This window comes from Dryas octopetala, chromosome 2 (genome assembly GCF_963921425.1).
Source record: "Dryas octopetala chromosome 2, drDryOcto1.1, whole genome shotgun sequence".
Lineage (NCBI taxonomy): Eukaryota > Viridiplantae > Streptophyta > Magnoliopsida > Rosales > Rosaceae > Dryas > Dryas octopetala.
In genome coordinates, this window is record NC_141367.1 from 28,296,671 (window position 1) to 28,318,160 (window position 21,490).

At 39.0% G+C, this 21,490-nt stretch overlaps 4 protein-coding genes across 5 annotated transcripts; 1 reads left to right on the forward strand and 3 right to left on the reverse strand.

Annotated features, from left to right (window-relative positions):
- Nucleotides 1–92: 92 nt before the first annotated feature.
- Nucleotides 93–4,051, reverse strand: LOC147295170 (phosphate transporter PHO1 homolog 3-like). The gene is made up of 12 exons (XM_086230450.1): nt 3,281–4,051; nt 2,738–3,089; nt 2,584–2,632; nt 2,419–2,490; nt 2,188–2,317; nt 1,955–2,075; nt 1,619–1,877; nt 1,429–1,533; nt 1,280–1,324; nt 1,008–1,157; nt 623–901; nt 93–513 (listed from the first exon to the last, which is right to left on the reverse strand). Exons 1-12 carry the CDS (start codon nt 3,879–3,881, stop codon nt 277–279), a joined length of 2,400 nt encoding a protein of 799 aa, XP_086086576.1. The 5' UTR covers nt 3,882–4,051; the 3' UTR covers nt 93–276.
- Nucleotides 4,052–8,941: 4,890 nt separating this feature from the next.
- LOC147295171 (phosphate transporter PHO1 homolog 3-like) lies at nt 8,942–13,113 on the reverse strand. Its single transcript, XM_086231243.1, has 13 exons — nt 13,059–13,113; nt 12,136–12,711; nt 11,592–11,943; nt 11,438–11,486; nt 11,273–11,344; nt 11,042–11,171; nt 10,802–10,922; nt 10,466–10,724; nt 10,276–10,380; nt 10,126–10,170; nt 9,842–9,991; nt 9,451–9,729; nt 8,942–9,348 (listed from the first exon to the last, which is right to left on the reverse strand). Exons 1-13 carry the CDS (start codon nt 13,111–13,113, stop codon nt 9,112–9,114), a joined length of 2,430 nt encoding a protein of 809 aa, XP_086087369.1. The 3' UTR covers nt 8,942–9,111.
- A 157-nt stretch (nt 13,114–13,270) lies between these two features.
- Nucleotides 13,271–16,370, forward strand: LSMT-L (Rubisco methyltransferase family protein). Its single transcript, XM_086232079.1, has 6 exons — nt 13,271–13,842; nt 13,955–13,983; nt 14,391–14,602; nt 14,726–14,851; nt 15,059–15,463; nt 15,814–16,370. The coding sequence occupies exons 1-6, from the start codon at nt 13,346–13,348 to the stop codon at nt 16,024–16,026; spliced, it is 1,482 nt and encodes a 493-aa protein (XP_086088205.1). The 5' UTR covers nt 13,271–13,345; the 3' UTR covers nt 16,027–16,370.
- A 138-nt stretch (nt 16,371–16,508) lies between these two features.
- LOC147295173 (O-fucosyltransferase family protein) lies at nt 16,509–20,972 on the reverse strand. 2 transcript variants are annotated; one of them, XM_086230400.1, is made up of 8 exons: nt 20,298–20,972; nt 19,411–19,478; nt 19,241–19,329; nt 18,988–19,150; nt 18,370–18,659; nt 17,783–17,987; nt 17,166–17,323; nt 16,509–17,086 (listed from the first exon to the last, which is right to left on the reverse strand). In XM_086230400.1, the coding sequence occupies exons 1-8, from the start codon at nt 20,548–20,550 to the stop codon at nt 16,813–16,815; spliced, it is 1,500 nt and encodes a 499-aa protein (XP_086086526.1). In that variant the 5' UTR covers nt 20,551–20,972; the 3' UTR covers nt 16,509–16,812. The 2 variants fall into 2 exon arrangements, with proteins under 2 accessions (XP_086086526.1, XP_086086525.1); XM_086230399.1 differs by having other exon boundaries at nt 18,988–19,329.
- Nucleotides 20,973–21,490: the final 518 nt, after the last annotated feature.

The following is a 21,490-nucleotide window of genomic DNA, read 5'->3' on the forward strand; positions in this document are numbered from 1 at the left end:
ATTGATCCTGAACAAAATTTCTCTGGTTCTGGTTCATTAGGAAATTGTATGAAACAGTCCAAATTCATGACTGCATGAAATTCTTAATCAGATAAGGTGAATCTCTCCTTGTGTTTATTAAAAGAAAACTCTGTTTATATTCTTTGGCCGATGTGAATACATCACGTAAATGTCATGAATATAATTTACAATTTCCCCAAAAAATAAAAGAATAAATAAAAAAGGAATAAAAGAAATATCAATGCAACTACATTCACAGGAATGCCTACACATATTCTACTCATCTTTGCCTTGGTGTTCGTCATAGTTGAAGGGAAGTGGCACCGACTTGAATGCGCGGTACTTGCCAACATTGTTCAAATGCTCATTCTCCAACCTGAAAAAATTCCATATCCCACGACGAATTATCTCCAAGCACGCCACAACAGTTTTCATTGTTTGTCTGTGCATGAAAGAAACATTGAAATTCAACACAGTCTGCAACCACGCAAATCTCAGCAACACATTCAACACCTACAATTTAAGTTTCATCAAGAAATTATAAGTTAGAAAACGTTAAGCATTGGATTAATGGATAGCAAGGAAACACTTTCATATGTCTTGCTTGCTGATCAATACTCACCATGGCTCCAAAATATACACTTTTGTAAGGGATTAAGAGTTTGTCTCTCAACCAGCGGTTCTTGGAATGGCGTTGCAGAAGCCCCCAGTCCACAAGAAGATCCCAATATGTTCCATACAATGCTGCAACAACTGAGAAAATCCCAGCAAGAATTTTCCAGTTCACATCATTGTTTAGACTGTAAGCCGTCCTCATGGTAACGGCTACAATCGTGAAGAAATACTTGAGCCCATTGTAGCCTTGCATCGGATCTTTCTCTTCAACCAGGCGGCGGATGCACTGAAAAATGGAATGGCAAACGTTTGTAAGTGTCTGGTGCTGATAATGAAGCTGTTAGAGAATGGATCAACATTACGCTCCAAGGGGTTGTATAAGTTGTGTGTACCTGGAGGAGGCGGGACCAATATGGAATGCAAGCAACAATGAAATAGAAAGCGTTGAATACATCCTTTGATCTGCAAGTGTTTTGTCTCAGTTTATAGTCTCCCCAACCAAAATAGCAAATGTAGAATTCCAGACTTCGAAAGGCTTGCACCTACAATAAAACAATTTATAGACTCTCAGTCTCGGCTATTTCAAACAGAGAAAAAAGAGGAAAATGATATGACCATATGAGTTTAATGTCTGATTAGGAGGAACATAGTCCACTATACCAACCTGGCTAGTCAACTGATCTGCCAAGAAGAAATCTGGTAGTGTGACCTGCAAAGACCGAAAGTTTTAGATTCTTAGACTCATTGAACAAGTTAATTGGTTCAGTTTCACTTAATTAAAATAATCTGTCTGTGTCTGCAATTGATATTTACCTTATAAAGAGGAGCACAGATACAGTGAAACACACAAACAAGCAAGAAATAGCGACTTGAGCGATATATGATGTTGAAGGGGCATAGTAATATCACAGTTACAAGCTGCATAGGAAGAATTTAGTTCAGTATATAATCCCAAAAGTGTGACGAGGCAAAGCAGCTGAAAGAGTTCAATGCATGATCTTACCACGACCAAAAAGAGAGGGAGAAGTTCTGTTAGTGCTTTGTAATCTTTGGTTTTGGGGTCCATCTCCATGTCAAGGTTTGAGAGCACACAGGCTAGTGCAAGCACTGCCAGGCCAAAAGCCACAAGCATAACCTCTCTGTAACCCAACTCAGTTCCTTGCTTGAAACCAAATATGAAAGAGTAATTCACTCTGTACCGCCGCCAAAAGTATATATTGCCTGCGTACATAAGCATGTGCAAAACAATGAACCCAAACAAGCTGCAAGAAAGCATAACATGTCAAGCAAATGGTAAAGCAAGAACAGTAAACCAAAACCAAAACCTTAGTTGCATTACCTGTATAGGGGGAACAATGTTTCCATGTACTGGGCCCGCCCCGCCTCATTCATAATATTTCGAGCACGCACGATCAAAATAAGGGCTAGTATGAGAGCAACTGCGCAGCCAGCAAAGACACCTAAAAGTTTTCCAATAAACAGATTCAGAGAACAGAAATTGATAGCAAAACTGTCCCTGTTGATCAGGTGTAAGAAATTTAGTTATACTGGTTTGGGACTTGGAGGTCTTACCCATGGTAAATGTTATCCTATGTCTTTCTCTCTTTGGTTTTGGCCTTAAGATGGCCATTCCTTTTCTGCGATTTGAGTTCGTGAAATGCTTGATGAATGTAGTTTCAACCCTCTCTATTAGCTTGGTAACCTGCACGCAAAGTTTAATGGTTGAATGAGTTAAATTTATCAACAGAAATACATAATCTTTTAATTTTCCTCTCTTTTGCATCAAGCATAAAGAATTCTCACCTCATCAGAGCTGCCAAGGTAGGAGTTATCCACCATGTTCATGTAAGATTTTGATGTATTTCTTGAAGCAATCTGCAAAATTAATGCGGCTATAAATATAAGTACTACAGACCAAAATTACCCACCAAATAAAATACAGAGTTTTTCTTCAGGGAGGGGAAATACCTTATCATATTTCTTCATGATCTTTGAAAAAGCCAAGGTATTCAAGAAGCTGTTTCATTCATGAAGGAATAATTAGCTACACAACTTAAAACAAAAATAAGGAAAACCAACCAAAGTAGTAAACTAGGTAGCCAATTAAGTGTTTAACTCTTACGCATAGCTCTTCAGCAGCCGAAGCTTGTGGTAAAATTCAAGGAAAGCCCCCTTAAGCTGATTTTCTACTTTCTTGAGATTTTCCCTGCTGAATTTCAGCTCTGTCTGCTGAGGCACATTGAGAACGCCTTTAATGGTGGAACGTGGAGTCTCAACAGTTTGGTTCATAGTCACATAACTTAGTACATCTAGTGGCGCAGGTCTACTGCCTCTGCTCTTCTTTGGCTTCTGTGCTTGAACCTTTTGGTTAATATTTTCAGTCGCTTTACTGTCATCTTTATCATCTTCACTAGAACGTTCCCCTTGGCTGCTCGATCCACCCTCTTCGATCACATCCATAATTGGAACACGTCCTGCTCATCAAACATAATATACAACACATTTTATTATATGCAAAACAGAGGTCGTTGCTAAAAATCAGAAGTCGTAGCTAAAAACTGAATTCGCAATGAATAACGAGCAGTCGTTGCTAAAAACCAAGAGTTGTCGCCCAAAATTAGTGGCAACAAAAAAGTGGTAATTAAAAGTTTTAGCTAATACTTACTACTTGCTCTGGCCTCGCGCGGAGTGGAAGCTGCCAAAGCAGCGGTGGAAGTTGCAACATTGGAAGCAAGACGAGTGATCTCCCCAGACCAATCGAACAACCTCTGAGGATTCTCGACTTTAATCCGAAAAGCAATGAAGGCATCCATTTGCTTATTAAGCACATCGGCTTCCTTCATCACCTCCTCCACCTTACCCTCATAAAACTTGTCCACCTTATTGAACTCTCCATCGAGCCTCTTGAAGTACTCCAACTCCTGCACTCCCCCTTCCTCTGCAGCCATCAAGAATGTGGTCTGGTAACTCTCAGACCCATCTTGGGTCACAGAGTTGACAAGAATGGCTTGGCTTTCGATGTCGTTTGGGGATGTTGGGCTGGTGTTGGGCTGCACGTGTCGGCTTTTCGTGAGCCCGCTGAAGGCCCGGTACAGCGTCAGCCGTCGTTTTAGGTGGCGGGGTGTGGCGTTGGCAGCATGTGGTGGGGGGTTTCTTTGCTTGGAGCGTTGGATGTCTTTTAAAAGGGTTTTGAGATCGTTGTATTCCATGTATGCTTCTTGCCATTCTGGCACCATTTGGGATGCAAATTCCTTCCCAAACTTCATTTTTTTTTTAGCTTAGTTTGAAATGAAGCAGCAATTAATTAATATATACTAATTAGATGATTAATTAGCTATAGAAATCAGTGTTTGCCTTTGAGGGTTTTTGAGTGTGACAAAATTATATATATGGGTTTTGTTGGGTTTCTTTTGCAGGCAAAAGAGTGAGTGAGAAATGAAAAGCAATCAACCCAGATGAGAATATTGAGGCAATGAGCCAATGAAGTTGGTTCTCTCTGCTGAGATGCAACTCTATAAATACAATATTTATGATGTTCTGTTTGTTTGTTGAACAACCTTTATGGAAGTACTTTCAAAATGAGTCTACCAAATAAGCTACTACAGATGACTAGGTCCACTCTAAAAGGAGAAGCTAGGAGCCAAAAGTTTTGAGCTCCCTGCAGTGAGAGCTGACTGTGTTGGTTTGGTTGCAATGATAAATTAATTAATAAATAAGATGGGAGACAAAATTACAGGTTCTCTGCATGTTGAAGCAGTCACAGTTGACAAAACCTCATATATCCATCAATCCATGGGACTTCACCTTTTCTTTTGTCTACATTTTCTACGTAGTTTCTACTCGATCTTAATTACTCTTCTAGTCTTCTCTATTGCCACATTTTTCATTTTTTTTTTGGTCGAATGAAACTTCATTAAATCCAAAGGCAGCAAAGAGAACACAAACATAGGAAAAACAAAACAAAACAAAAGCAGTAGAAGCAAAGAAAATACAAAAGAAAACAGCAGCAAAAACTAAGACATAGGAAACTGCTCGGATCTCATCTAGGAGAGATTGGCCCAGCGGACACCTCTTTTTTTCCACATTAATTAACCACGTTTTGTCTTTTCCTGCCTTTCTCTTTCATTATTAGTTACGGATCTTTTCAAACTGATCAATGTCAACCTAGCTAATTGATTAAAGAAAAAAAAAAGTCCAATTGAGTGACCAATGACCATACAATATTATATACATAATCGTAGCAGCTACCTCCCGACTAAATCTTCCATGGGGCATGCCCCATGCAAGAGTCTCTCGCCACCTCCCACTTAGCTCAAGGCAAAATAAATATAATTAACCAGTTTAAAAATGAATAATCTTAGCGATGAAAATTTGTACAGGTCCTATTCAACCAGTTGAACAAGTCTAGAAGCTATACAAAAATCAAGATAAAAAAAATTAAAAAAAATAGGTCTGGTTGGAACTTGCATTTGTCAGTGCATGCATGGGCCATTGTTGAAGAATATATCTTCAAAAATGAGCTGCCTGCAGCTGCTTTGTTTAACTGGGTCAAATAAGTCATGCTTTGAACATCTGTGGGCCGCTTTCTGTCAGATTTTATGGGCCTGGATGGTGTCACCTTTAATCAGCTCTGCTGTTGCAACAATAATTAATACATATTGGTAAAGAGTGTTTAAGATGGAGTTGGATTATAATGCCTGAATGATTGGCAGTATTGTATTGATTGATATATATAGGATACAGTCACGTGTTGGATTATAATGCCTTGAATGATTGGCAGTATTGTATTGATTGATATATATAGGATACAGTTAGTGCATACAAGAGTTGTGTGCAAACTATACCAAGTACATGATAACTATGCTAAGTATATGATAACTAGAACATCAAGCACATGTGTATTTATGGAAGTAAAAGTCTGGAAGAGGTAGGACTCTTCTCACACCCCCGCAAGCTGAGTGGACGAGAGCGAACAGGCAGCTTGGAAGCCAAATATCGAAAACGAGTGGTGGATAAACCTTTAGTCAGGAGATCAACAACTTGATCTTGAGTAGAGACATAACAAACCTCGAGCTCTTTGCGGACTACCTTCTCACGAACATAGTGATAATCCACCTCCACGTGGCGAGTTCGAGCATGAAAGACTGGATTAGAGGCCAAAGAGATGGCACTAATATTGTCACACCATAATTTAGGACAAGTTAGAAACAAATGAAGGTCCTTAAATATGGAACGAAACCAAGACAAGGTCGCAGCAGTGTAGGCGAGTTGCCGATACTCAGCCTCAGTACTAGATCGAGAGACTCCCCCTTGCTTTTTAGAACTCCAGGAAATAAGATTATGGCCGAGATATATACAGGAACCACCAGTGGAACGACGGTCATCCGGATCCCCAGCATAATCTGCATCTGCATAAGCCTGTAAAGTTAAGGGGCCTGGAGTATATAAAAGCCCATGTGTTACATTACCCTTTAAATAACGCAAAATACGTTTGACACCTGATTCACTGCAAAGGCAATATCAGGCCTGGTAAGGGTAAGATATTGAAGAGCCCCCACAACACTCCTATAATCTGTAGCATTAGGCAAGGGGTCACCATCAAAAAGACTAAGCCGACGCCCACTAACAGCAGGTGTGGTCATGGGCTTTGAATCAAGAAGATTAGTACGGCGCAAGAGATCTGTGATATATTTGGACTAACACAAGTGTAGGCCCAGCGAATGTCTAGTAGCCTCAATACCCAAAAAATAGTGAATGGGCCCAAGATCTTTCATGGAAAAGAGACGGCTCATGTCCGATATAAGTTGTTGAATTTGAGCAGGATTGTTGCCTGTAATAATAATGTCATCCACATAGATTAAGAGAAAAATCTTGTCAGGCCCATGAACATAAGAAAAGAAAGAATAAGCTGCCAACGAAGCCTGAAAGCCCAAATGCTCTAAATGAGACGAAAAACAATGAAACCAAGCCCTGGGTGCCTGTTTAAGCCCATACAATGAACAGCGGAGTTTGCAAACAAACTTAGGAAATTGAGGATCAACAAATCCAACTGGTTGCTTCATGAAAACATCTTCCTGAAGATAGCCATGGAGAAATGCATTTTGAACGTCTAACTGACGAATGGGCCAATTAGAGCTTACGGCTAGAGCAAGAAGAAGTCGAATGGTGTTGTGATTGACCACTGGGCTAAACGTTTCCCCGTAATCCAGTCCCGCTTGTTGATGAAACCCATTAGCTACAAGATGGGCCTTATACCTTTCAATAGAACCATCAGACCGCTTTTTAATCCTGTACACCCATTTATTTGGTAAAACATTGTAAGAATGATGAGGGGGAACAATAACCCATGTTCCGGCCTGCTAAAGAGCATTAAATTCATCGGCCATAGCCTTTCGTCACTGTTCATCTTTATTTGCCTGTCCAAAACAAGTAGGCTCCACACAATCATCAGGCATAATAGTAACATGAGCATATTTGGAGTTAGGTTGAACAGTACCGTTCTTAACGGAAGTATCACTACCAGGAGCTTGAAGCGCCGTAAGCCGCCGCTCTGCACTTTTGAGCAGCACCTCCAGACCTGTAAAGGTGATTGGTGTTTCGCGTGCTTGCGCAGAGGCCACTGTGTTTTCATAAAGTGGCCCAACATTGCTCATAACCACAGCCACAAGATCATTGTCCTTAACCGAACTTCCAGACACAGATAAACGATCAGCAATAGAAAGTAAGCGATCCAGAAAATCGGAAACACAGAGATCACCTCGGCGGGTGTTCAGCAATTCAGAACGAAGTTCAACAACATACTGCTGATTTTGAGAAGCAAAACGCTCCTCAAGCTTTGCCCAGGACTCGTGGACAGAAGTGCATCGCGCGACGGTGCCGAGGATGGCCTCGGACAAAGAACCGTTGATCCAAGACAACACCATCTGATCATGTTGAATCCACTCATCATACTTTGGATTAATTTGGTCAGTAAGCTTCCCTGCTGCATCTTTGAGAAATGGATTAGGATAAGGAATTTTTCCAGTCACAAAACCTTGAAGATTACGACTGCGCAACAGCGGCACAATCTGCGCAAACCAAAGCACATAATTGTGCTTGCTAAGGCGAATATTTAAGGAACCAGTAACATTTGGAACAGATGGGGAAATAGCTGAGATAATAGATTGAGAACTAGAGGATGACTCAGTTCCCATGGTGTGTGATGGCTGTGGGAGGAACAGAGGTTAATTGGTTTGAGAAGAAGAAAAACAGAGAGGACTGCGTACGTCGTTAGACTTGCAGCTCTGATACCATAAAGAGTGTTTAAGATGGAGTTGGATTATAATGCCTTGAATGATTGACAGTATTGTATTGATTGATATATATAGGATACAGTCACGTGTATACAAGAGTTGTGTGCAAACTATACCAAGTACATGATAACTATGCTAAGTATATGATAACTAGAACATCAAGCACATGTGTATTTACGGAGGTAAAAGTCTAGAAGAGGTAGGACTCTTCTCAATTGGGACACTGTAGTAGACTGGGGTCTTATGCCAAAGCAATCAAAGTATAAGAGCATATACATTGCAGCCATGGTAATGCTTACTGAATTTGAGAGTGATGAGGTTTTATGTTTCATTTCTGGAAGTGATTCAATATATATGTTTACGGGAATTCATTACAGGTCTTGGATATAGTATTGAGACTTGCTTGGATGCAGTTGGTAGTGGAATTCAAATTAAATTCCCTTCATAAAGTGATAATAACAGCCATCATTTCCTGCCTAGAGATCATTCGTCGTGGCATTTATTTATTTTTTCTTCCTCTCATAAAATTTAGTATTGAGACTACTTGTTACAGTTTTTGTCTCCAGTCTCAGCTCCTACTTACAGTATGGAAACTAATATTGTCATTGTTCATTCTGCCAAAACTGCGTGTATATGTAGATTATTAGGAATGCCATACCTTAATTAGTGTTTGCTGTTGTTTAGTTTATGCTTGAGAAACTAATTAATGTGTACAAGGATATATAATTAAGCAGTACTACAATCTCCCTCCAATAATGCACCAGAGTCATGAAACTTGAGCCAGAGCTAAGAAAGTAATCTGCAGGAATGAGAGCTTCCACAATTCTGCACACATGCCATTTATCATTAAGAAGCAACAAACCAAGAACATAGGTATGATCTGTGCTTAAATCTTGGCCATATCCAAAATCAGCCTGGAATAAATTGTATGAGAAAGTTCAAATTCATGAGTGCCAAGTGCTGGAATAAATTCTTCAAACTTGGCATGGCTCTTAGTTCACAACCAAACAGAAAAATAAAACATCAAATAATAATAACAACAACTCTCCTTGTGTTTATTAAGAAAGAAAAACTCTTTCAATCCTTTGATCAATGTGATTACATCACATAAAATGTCTAGAATTACATTTACATCTTTCCCAAAAAATTTAAGAATAAAAGAAATATCAATGCAACTACATTCACAAGAAGGCCTACACATATTCTACTCATCTTTGCCTTGGTGTTCGTCATAGTTGAAGGGCAGTGGCACCGACTTGAATGCACGGTACTTGCCAACATTGTTCAAATGCTCATTCTCCAACCTGAAAAAATTCCATATCCCACGACGAATTATCTCCAAGCAGGCCACAACCGTAATCATTGATTGTGTATGCATGAAAGAAACATTGAAATTCAACACAGTCTGCAACCACGCAAATCTCAGCAACACATTCAACACCTGCAGTTTTTTGTGAATAAAAGCCAGTCAGAAAAATATTAAGCATTGGATAAATGGATAGTAATGAAACTCTTTCATTTGTCTTGCTTGCTCAATACTCACCATGGCTCCAAAATATACACTGTTGTAAGGGATTAGGAGTTTGTCTCTCAACCAGCGGTTCTTGGAATGGCGTTGCAGAAGCCCCCAGTCCACAACAAGATCCCAATATGTTCCGGACATTGCTGCTGCAATTGAGAAAATCCAAGCAAGAAATTTCCAGTTCACATCCTTGTTGAGACTGTAAGCCGTCCTCATGGCAACGGCTATGACCGTGATGAAATACTTAAGCCCATTGTAGCCTTGCATTGGATCTTTCTCTTCAACCAAGCGGCGGATGCACTGAAAAATGGAATCGCAAACGTTTTTAAGTGTCTGGTGTTGATAATGAAGCTGTTAGAGAATGGATCAACAATATAGTCGAAAGGGATGTATAAGTTGTGTGTATGTGTACCTGGAGGAGGCGGCACAAATATGGAACGCAAGCAACGATGAAAGTGAAAGCCTTGAATACATTGTCTGATCTGCAAGTGCTTTCTCTGTGTTTATAGTCTCCCCAACCAAAGTAGCAAATGTAGAATTCCAGACTTCGTAAGGCTTGTACCTGCAATAAAACAATTTATAGACTCTTAGTCTCAGCTATTTCAAACTCCAAAAAAAAAAAAAAAAAAGAGAGGAAAATGAAAATGAAAATGAGTGTAATGTCTGACTAGCAGGATCATAGTCCATTTTACTAACCTGGCTAGTAAACTGATCTGCCAAGAAGAAATCTGGGAGTGTGACCTGCAAAAGACCGAAAATTTTAGATTCTTAGACTCATTGAACAAATTAATTACTTCAGTTTCACTTAATTAAAATAAGCTGTCTGTGTCTGCAATTGATATTTACCTTATAAAGAGGAGCACAGATACAGTGAAACACACAAACCAGGAAGAAATAGCGACTTGAGCGATATATGATGTTGAAGGGGCATAGAAATATCACAGTTACGAGCTGCATAGGAAGAATTTTGTTCAGTATATATTTTTAGAAGTTTGATGAAGCAAAGCAGCTGAAAGAGTTCAATGCATGATCTTACCACAACCAAGAAGAGAGGGAGAAGTTCAGTCAGTGCTTTGTAATCTTTGGTTTTGGGGTCCATCTCCATGTCAAGATTTGAGAGCACACATGCTAGTGCTAGCACTGCCAGCCCAAAAGCCACAAGCATAACCTCCCTGTAACCCAACTCAGTTCCTTTCTTGAAACCAAATATGAAGGAGTAATTCACTCTGTACCGCCTCCAGAAGTATATATTGCCAGCATACATAAGCATGTGGAGAACAATGAACCCGAACAAGCTGCATGAAAGTTTAACATGTCAAACAAATGGTAAAGCAACAAGAGTAAACCAAAACCAAAACCTTAGTTGCATTACCTGTATAGGGGAAACAATGTGTCCATGTACTGGGTCCTCCCCGGATCATTCATAATATTGCGAGCACGTGCGACCAGAATAAGGGCTAATGTGAGAGCAACTGCGCAGCCAGCAAAGACACCTAAAAGTTTTCCAATAAACAGATTCAAGTAAGAGAAATTGATAGCAGAACTGTCCCTGTTGATCAGGTGTAAGAAATTTATTTATACTGATTTGGAACTTGGAAGTTGGAAGTCTTACCCATGGAAAATGTTATCCTATGTCTTTCTATCTTCGGTTTTGGCCTTAAGATAGCCATTCCTTTTCTGCGATTTGAGTTCGTGAAATGCTTGATGAATGTAGTTTCAACCCTCTCTATTAGCTTGGTAACCTGCACGCAAAGTTTAATGGTTGAATGAGTTAAATTTATCAACAGAAATACATAATCTTTTAATTTTTCTCTCTTTTGCATCAAGCATAAAGAATTCTCACCTCATCAGAGCTGCCAAGGTAGGAGTTATCCACCATGTTCATGTAAGATTTTGATGTATTTCTTGAAGCAATCTGCAAAATTAATGCGGCTATAAATATAAGTACTACAGACCAAAATTACCCACCAAATAAAATACAGAGTTTTTCTTCAGGGAGGGGAAATACCTTATCATATTTCTTCATGATCTTTGAAAAAGCCAAGGTATTCAAGAAGCTGTTTCATTCATGAAGGAATAATTAGCTACACAACTTAAAACAAAAATAAGGAAAACCAACCAAAGTAGTAAACTAGGTAGCCAATTAAGTGTTTAACTCTTACGCATAGCTCTTCAGCAGCCGAAGCTTGTGGTAAAATTCAAGGAAAGCCCCCTTAAGCTGATTTTCTACTTTCTTGAGATTTTCCCTGCTGAATTTCAGCTCTGTCTGCTGAGGCACATTGAGAACGCCTTTAATGGTGGAACGTGGAGTCTCAACAGTTTGGTTCATAGTCACATAACTTAGTACATCTAGTGGCGCAGGTCTACTGCCTCTGCTCTTCTTTGGCTTCTGTGCTTGAACCTTTTGGTTAATATTTTCAGTCGTTTTACTGTCATCTTTATCATCTTCACTAGAACGTTCCCCTTGGCTGCTCAATCCACCCTCTTCGATCACATCCATAATTGGAAAACGTCCTGCTCATCAAACATAAATATACAACACATTTTATTATATGCAAAACAGAGGTCGTTGCTAAAAATCAGAAGTCGTAGCTAAAAACTGAATTCGCAACGAAAAACGAGCAGTCGTTGCTAAAAACCCAGAGTTGTCGCCTAAAATTATTGGCAACAAAAAAGTGGTAATTAAAAGTTTTAGCTAATACTTACTACTTGCTCTGGCCTCGCGCGGAGTGGAAGCTGCCAAAGCAGCGGTGGAAGTTGCAACATTGGAAGCAAGACGAGTGATCTCCCCAGACCAATCGAACAACCTCTGAGGATTCTCGACTTTAATCCGAAAAGCAATGAAGGCATCCATTTGCTTATTAAGCACATCGGCTTCCTTCATCACCTCCTCCACCTTACCCTCATAAAACTTGTCCACCTTATTGAACTCTCCATCGAGCCTCTTGAAGTACTCCAACTCCTGCACTCCCCCTTCCTCTGCAGCCATCAAGAATGTGGTCTGGTAACTCTCAGACCCATCTTGGGTCACAGAGTTGACAAGAATGGCTTGGCTTTCGATGTCGTTTGGGGATGTTGGGCTGGTGTTGGGCTGCACGTGTCGGCTTTTCGTGAGCCCGCTGAAGGCCCGGTACAGCGTCAGCCGTCGTTTTAGGTGGCGGGGTGTGGCGTTGGCAGCATGTGGTGGGGGGTTTCTTTGCTTGGAGCGTTGGATGTCTTTTAAAAGGGTTTTGAGATCGTTGTATTCCGTGTATGCTTCCCCAAATTTTTTGAAAGACAAAACTACAATCTCCGTAGTCTTTATTTAGGAAAATGTAGTTGTCCCAAATTAAAGAAGCTTCTAAATGCATCCAAAATTTTCATTAGTCACCCCCTTGATTTTTATTTTTTCCATTCATTTTTTAATTTTTTGAAGTTTTGAATCGAAAAATAAAAACTAATGAGAATAAATCAATTTTTTGGACGTATGAGGTAATTTTTTTATGAGTTGGATGAAGTATTTAAAATTTTTACTTCATTTACCAATCTACGTGAAGAAAAGATGGAACGGACTTTGGGCTGGAACAGCCCATGTGAAGAACGGACTTTGGACTTTGGGCGGGACGAGACAATGAGTAGTACTCTCATACCCGCTTTAACGGAGAAAGCCCTGTTGGAACTTTCAGGGCCAGAAAATTTTGCCATCCGAAAATTACTATTAAACCCGTTTGGCAAAACGCCCCCTCTTTTTTTTTTTTTTTTTTTTTTGTTGCCTAATTTATCCAAATGATGATCTAATTAAGTAATTAACGTTCAGACATAAACCGTCAAGAATTTCACAAATATCATTTTTTTTAAAAAGCTATCCACACGCAGAAGCCAGAAGCTATAAAGCAACCCCAAGATATTTGGACAGAGTGGAAAAACACAGACAATAATGGTGAGTGTCTTCACTTTATCTTGTTCATCCTCCAGTTTCTTTTCTCCTAGTCCAAGAACATCACTGACATACCTGTCGTCCCTAAGAAAGAGACCATCCCAATCCCATCTCAGCAAACCTCTCCATGTGACCTCTCTTTCCTTCCCACAATGCGACCCCTCACTTCCTCTAGCAGTTCAAACCTTCTGGCAGTGGCTCCGAGACGAAGGCGTTGTCTCCGCCAAGTCTCCCGCAAAGCCTGCTCTGGTCCCCGAAGGCATGGGACTCGTTGCCCACCGAGACATTTCTCGAAACGAGGTCGTTTTGGAGGTTCCCAAGAGGCTCTGGATTAACCCAGACGCCGTCTCAGCCTCCGAGATTGGGAGCGTGTGTAGTGGGTTGAAGCCTTGGGTGTCTGTTGCTCTGTTTTTGATCCGAGAGAAGTACAGAGACGACTCCAAGTGGAGGCTTTACCTTGATATTCTTCCAGAGACTACCAATTCAACTGTGTTCTGGTGGGTTTCGCTGATTCATGTTTAGTATCTGTGAGTGGGAATTTCGTATTTTTGTTTTATGGGTTTGAGATTGTGGGGTTGATAAGAGCTTGTCTTGATGGTTTCAGTGCAGGTCAGAAAAGGAGCTTGATGAGCTTCAAGGTTAGTACTTAGTGTGCTGTAGCTAGTTTCATGTTGTACTACCATACAAGTCTCAGTTTTTTTAGTATTTACAATTATGTTTAGCTAGCTTCATCTCCAGAGCTTATAGTTGTATAATGTGAAGCCACAAATCTTGGACATCATGATTGTGATTGTGATTGTGACAAAATAATCTTATGCCTGCATTGGTTGACATAATGGATTGCTAGTATATGGGAACCAAATAACCAATCATATACATAATTGTTGATAGCAAAATTCTGATTTGCTCAATTTTGTATATGCTTCTTAAGGTAATCGGGAAGATAGTAAAATGATGGCATAATTTCTGTGCATTTTACATCAAACTTGTTCTTGATTGTTGCAAGCAGTCTTTGGTTGGAAATTGATTGAAATGAGGTTGGCAGGAACCCAACTTTTGAGCAACACAGTGGGTGTAAAAGAGTATGTGCAGAATGAGTTTCTTAAAGTGGAAGAAGAAATCATCCTCCCTAACAAGCAGCTTTTTCCTTCTCCCATCACACTGGATGACTTCTTTTGGGCTTTTGGTATACTCAGGTCTAGGGCATTCTCACGCCTCCGCGGTCAAAATCTTGTTTTGGTCCCACTCGCGGACTTGGTAAGGTCTCATATACTAAGCTCTTGTTAAATATGCAAACAGCTCTTCAAATGTTTTGAATCTTATGATACTCTTTGCTTGTCTCCACTTATATTAAGTAAAAGATAATAACTTGTTGATCAGATTAACCACAACTCCAGCATAACCACAGAAGATCACGCATATGAGATCAAAGGAGCAGCAGGTCTTTTCTCTTGGGATTATCTGTTTTCACTGCGGAGCCCAATTTCTGTCAAGGCTGGTGAGCAGGTGAAGTGTTCTAGCTGGTGTTGTTTCTTGTTGTGCTTCAGTGATAGTTTGTACTCCATAGGGGTCTCATACTTCTGAAATTGAATAAATTTTTCTTATATCTGAATGATTAGTGATTACTAGAAAGTCTTTCTGAGCATATGAATGAGTTAGAAACTTAGAATCTTATGAAATGATAAATGTAACAATGGCAAGATTTCTCAACAGGTTTGCATCCAATATGATATCAACAAGAGCAATGCTGAGTTAGCTTTGGACTATGGATTCATAGATTCCAAGGCAGATCGCGATGGATTTACCTTAACACTGGAGATATCTGAGTCAGACCCATTTTTCAGTGACAAGCTGGACATTGCTGAGACAAATGGTTTGGGTCAGACTCAATACTTCGACATATATCTAGACCGTTCACTTCCACCAGCAATGATTCCATATCTGCGGCTGGTTGCTCTTGGAGGTACCGATGCCTTCCTCTTGGAATCTATATTCAGGAACTCTATCTGGGACCACCTTCAACTGCCTGTAAGCCCTGCCAATGAGGAGCTCATATGCCGAGTAGTCCGAAATGCCTGCAAATCTGCTCTTTCGGCCTATCCCACAACCATTGAAGAGGTATGTTCTATCCCCTATTCACATTACCATTGAAAATTGATTTCAAGTGACGTGGCTTACTTGCAGAAATCCATCATATAAAGGGTTCACATCAGAAAGATGACTGAGTTAAAACTTTAGAGTACTTGGCTATCTGTATTAGTTATATATGGAGATGGGATCCAAATTGAGTTAAAACCAGCAATAATTAGGATCAGCTGAGCAATTTTAAGATAATGCTAATGGTTTTATAATTAGTCAGCTCAATAAAATCTTTCAGTTTCAAGTCCATGAAGTCCCCTTCCTTACCTTTTCCTCCAATAGCTAGTTATGTAGACTTGTAACAACTGAATACAAATCTTCCATTGCAGGACGAGAAGCTAAAAGAAGCAAAACTGGATCCAAGGCTTGAGATTGCAGTTGGAATAAGACTAGGGGAGAAGAAGGTGCTGCAGCATATTGATGGGATTTTCAAGGATAGAGAGTCAGAACTAAATCAATTGGAATACTACCAAGAAAGGAGGCTCAAGGATCTTGGCCTCTGTGGGGAGCTTGAAGAAATCATCTTCTGGGAGCCCAAGTAGACAAAAATACATTCATGTTACTCAGAAGTCAGAAGTCATAAATAAGCTAGTTATCTACCTTAATGAAAGTACTAGAATTCTCCCAAGGGGGGATGAGAAAACATTTTTTCTTTTGAATGATCCCAGTGCATGTCTCAGAGACTGTTTTTGTTGCTTCTACTTTAGTGGAAAGATGTACCAGCGGAGCTACATTTTTAGTTACAGTAGAACATACCACCCAGCACTTATGGGTATGATATTGGGGTATTCTGTATTCATGTGCGCAAATGTAACACCTTGAGAATTTGTACTCGTTGAATTGCTCTTTTTGGGCAACTGGAAACATAACTTCACGTAACTGTTCATTTCATGTGAGGAACATCGCTATTAATCAAACCAAACGTACAAAACCTTTATGCAAAAATTAAAAGTAAAATATCCATATTCCCCAATGTTCCAGCCAGGTGGTAATTGCATCACTCATTTCCATTTCTCATGACAGGGACAAACTTTTTCCTCTATCGTGTTAATTATATAAATTATAGAACAGCACTGAATTCATGCCAAAGCTGTCAAAAACATAAGAAAATAAATAAATCTATGGACATTAATTTAAAGACTAAAAAACAAATGAATACCACATCTTTAGACGCCCAAATTGGGAACTCACATCTTTATGCCGTTTCCTACAAAACTCTCATGTGTGTGTGTGTACATGCTTTACTAATATGAAAGCCACATGGATTGATTGTTGACCACTCTCAAAATAATTCTGTGGAAGGTAATTCCAGATTTGAATGCTTGCAGTCACCCAGTTTTACTTAAGTCACCAGGGCTAAGCAAGTCATCACAATTTGTTCTCTCGCAGAGGCACTCCTGAGGGTTTGCATAGAAATAATCTTCCTCCTTTGGCTTTTCTGCAATCACTCTACGTCGAGTTGGCTGTCCCATTCTTCTCTCATGAGCAGATCGTACAGCAACTGAAAACTCGTCCCATGAAAGTGTCGCATTCAGATGCATGTCCAACAACTCCACAAGTGCTTTCCGGTCTAGCAATATGCTTTTTTTAAACCCAAGATACCTGCGCGAAATATAATTAGTGTAATTCTTTGTTACTTAATAAAACATAAAAACCCCACCTTGTGAGAGTGTTCAAATACCTTCGGTGACCTTCAACAAGTTTTGCCATGTTCCCATCGTAAGTAGGAACAAAAGTATTACTAGCTACCGAAACCATGAAATCCAAAGCTGCCATTTGAGATGAATGATTCTGAAATTGTTGCAATTCCTCTGGGGCGAGAAGAGTTTCTTTCTTAACCTGAAACAACCAAGCAAGAAGACAACATTTTCTGTTAAGAAGCTTAACTTTAAACAGATCACAAGGGAATTACCACATACAGAGCTAGTAAGCACATAAATATTCTAGAGTGAAGTCGGACCCTTTGATGGGACCTCTAAGGTCTCTGCTTCATCAAATAAAAAGGAAATGACATATGGCTTCCCCACTAGTTAGAGATACAGTTTGATCAACAATTAGCTTGTGATATATTAAGGTAAATCAATCAGAAGGCATCCTTAACTCCAGTGATGGACCTTGACCACCAAACCAGTAGTTAAGAATTTCTATATGTCCATCCTAACAAAGTATTTCTTATGATACAAGGATAGCCAGAATTCTGGAAAAATCCAAGCGCTTTCACAACCATTAGCTAATTTCAGAAGTACCAAATGCACAAAAGTAAAAGGGCATGGTGCTGGATTTAGAAAAACAACTCACAGTCCGTGGAAACGCAGCTCTTAGTGGCGCAAGTCTCCTTTGACTACCATAAATTTCACCAGCTGCTATATAGATCTGTGTATCCTCGTTAAAACCCAATGCTCGCAAAATTAATGCAGCCTCCTCTGGTGTCAGAGGACACAAACCTTGTGACCTCTTCTCTTCAGACACTATCTCTTTCTCTCTCCACCAAGGATATGCATATCTGGGTGAAAATAACACCAATGGGGACATTACATGAGAGCACAACTCAATATAAGTCTACACCTGACACAAGACACACAAGGTGGGAACTGCCATTATTACATTAGCCACTTTGCAGTTTCTGACCATTGATTTTTCCCATTCCTTTCTTTTTTTCCCAAATGAATAAAAATCTATAAATCATGGAACATTGCACTATGATGGATAAGCATAGTAAATTCTTTGCCAATTGTTATATTATCTACTTGCAACAGTAATATTTAAAGCCTACCTTTTTATAAATCAAAGAAATCATAAGAAAAGCAATACTAATGAAGATCATTTGTCTGATTAACAAATGAGCGTTAGAAAAAACTAAAAGTCAAACTTTAAACATGGCGTACCTCAACCGTTTGAGCTCATCAGCTTCTTCTGCGGTGCAGCCATGAGTACAACCTGAGAAAGCCAACATGTCCATCTCGTACCTTAGATGCAAAGCTATAAAAGGACCCTTTTCTTGAAGTATACGAACCAATTTGTACCCCAAAGTCTCGATCTGAGGAGTGAATTTCAGTGCCTGGAAATTAACACGACACCTGAGTTTCTGAAGATCAAGATGTATCCAATTGTTTGCCAAACGTGCATCTGTTCTGTTAAAGTGCAACACCTTATGCTTGCTGATAAGTGGCAGAATCTGCATAATGGAATCAATGCACTGAATCAGGGTGTGGCACTTAAAACTTCTGCATAATGGAATCAAATGCACTCAATCAAGAAGAAGAGAGAATAGATAAACACATATCACACTACATGTTGGAATAAATTTTAATTACATTTCTGCATTAGGAAAAAGCTAACGCATGCTAGACATAGGATGATAACAAACAATTTCAACAGTTAAGGAAACAGGGTGAAGAATCATTAATTTAGTACCTAAAGGACCATGAATATTTAAAAAGTCGTTAAATTTATATATAATGGAGTTATTCTTCACCCGAAAACTAGAAAGAAAGTACACAAACCTGTTCTAGATAGTACTTTTCATTTGACCAACTAACAGGAGGCATCTCAAGTGGTTTATATCCATATTTCCTACTAAACATTTTTGGCAGTCTTCTGACAATTCGGACTTCATCTCTCAGTGAATCAATGAAATGTCTTACATCGAAGATATCCTCAAAATTACTGCAAAAAAGAATACTAACAGTTGAAATTCTAAAGCAGCAAAGAAAGAAGTTAATTAAGTCACAGTTCCATTCAGACCAATGACTATACCTAGGATCAGCCCAGAAAGATGCCTTATCAAGCTCTGGAACAACCAATGTAAGGTTTAAAAGCCGGGCAACAGTCACCATGTCACAGATCTGAAATGCAAAAGTCGCTGTCAATAGCTAGGCACAGGATAAAGGAAGAAGGGAAAGAAAAGAAAAACACATAGTACAAACCGCAGCACGCATTTGATTCAGCCCCCCATTGCAGGAAACTCTAAGAAATCCATTACTTGTATAATTTCCTGCAAAAACTCAGGTCATTAGACCATTTTTTCAACTTCAAATTGCATGTAATACCTTTGGTTTTTTTCTAAAAAAAATAAAAAGAAAAGAAGGCATAATTGTCCTTAAAGAAATAAGGTTTGGTAGGGTATAATATATATATATATATATATATATATTACTAATTTACTACTGTCATATGTACATATGCCCTTTTTAAACAAATTATAAAATTTGAAAAGAATCAACAATGCAGTTTGAAAATCTTATGGTCTCACCATACAACCGATTCCACGATTTCATATTAACCTTGAAAGAATGAGCTTCTCAGAAAGTCAATTTTAAATTTCAACAATAAAGTGAGTTCCAAACTATAGCTTTTGTAAGCATTCATTCATATGTCATTAACACCACCACACTAATCTGTTAAAGGGTGCAGACCCTGATCTGACAAATATTAGACATCAATTTCTCTAAACACACTTAAACCTGTAAACAATTTCTCCATTCCATAACCAAAATAATTCTACCCACTTATCATAACCTCAAATGCTCCAATTGTATAAACAACCATCCTGCATTGTCAAATGGGTTTGCACGGCCAAATTGAAAAAACAATTTTCCATGTACAAAGACTCTCAATTTATCAACTAAAACATTCAAATTCATGCAAAACATAATCAAACTATAAATGAATCCGGTTCCATTTACAGACTTCAATTGAAGAAGCCAAACGATCACATTCATGCTCAATACAAGTAACAGAAACAAAATATCGTGCATTGCATACAACAATGGTCAGTAAAAACTCAAAAGGTTGTTGTTAAAGAAAAACTCACTTGCAGGAAGAAGAGGCGGCGGCGATGGAACCGCCGGAAGCGGAAGCTGCGTAATTTCGGATATCCGATGGGTTATATTGGAGAGCAAATGTGGATGCCATAGCTCCCCAACCGCCACTAGCTGAACCAAACACGTCCAAAGGAACAAACTTGAACACAAGCGAATGAACCACACCTGCAAACGCGTCCTGGGGATCACCGGCGCCGGAAGCTTATCGCATCGCACCTGTATACTCTCAGATCTAACTTCCATTGCTCTTTCACACACCACATCGCCGCTTCATCGACCAATTCCCAAATTCCCAAATGCCCAATTCAATGCAACTCATGAAATCCCCAATCTCACACCCACATTGTGAAATCAACCAACCCACATTGAAACCTAGCCCTAGCTCGCTCGGCCAAAGCCTAGATTATGAAGTAGAATAATAAAGAACAAAACTTTGTGCGAAGGATCGGTACAGAGACAATAGGAGGTTGAAATTCACGAGTGGAAAAGAAATGGATAGCGCAATTATAAATCTCAACAAACCAACAATGCAACCGTCAGACACTTTTGATTTTCTTTTCCGGGAAAACCTTCTTTTAACGAGAACTTGGTGTGAAATTGAGAAATTCTTCTTTCAAAAAATAAATAAAAAATAATAAAGTCTGACAAGAAAAATATTAGTTTTTGTAGCGAAAGCGTTTGAGAATTGAGAATAAGGTCTCTCTCTCTCCTCTATGATATATAAAAGTTGCAATAATAATGTTAATTAAAGAGATTTTATTTTTTTACTATTTTACAACTTTACTTGAATTTCGTAGTTTTGTGATAAGTGCTGTTAATGTTCACCTGTAATATTGGATCGCTTATAAAAGTAGAATATACACTGTAAGTGGAAATCCGTGATCCACTTTTTTTTTTTCGGATTCTCGTCCTGCTATAGCCTATATTAAGAAATAAAAATATAAAGGTTTTTTGATGGATCCATATATATGTATTTACTTAATATTGACCGGCAACCAATAACATTCATACTCTACAAAAAAAAAATAATAATAAACTTAAAAAAAAAAACCTATCAAATGAATTGATGCCACATATGTTAATCATTTGGTCACAACATTTAATACAAATATAAGTTAGAAAATCATAGTTGTTGCAATAAACATTTTCCTTTTATATATTATATAAAATCCATTTTAATGCT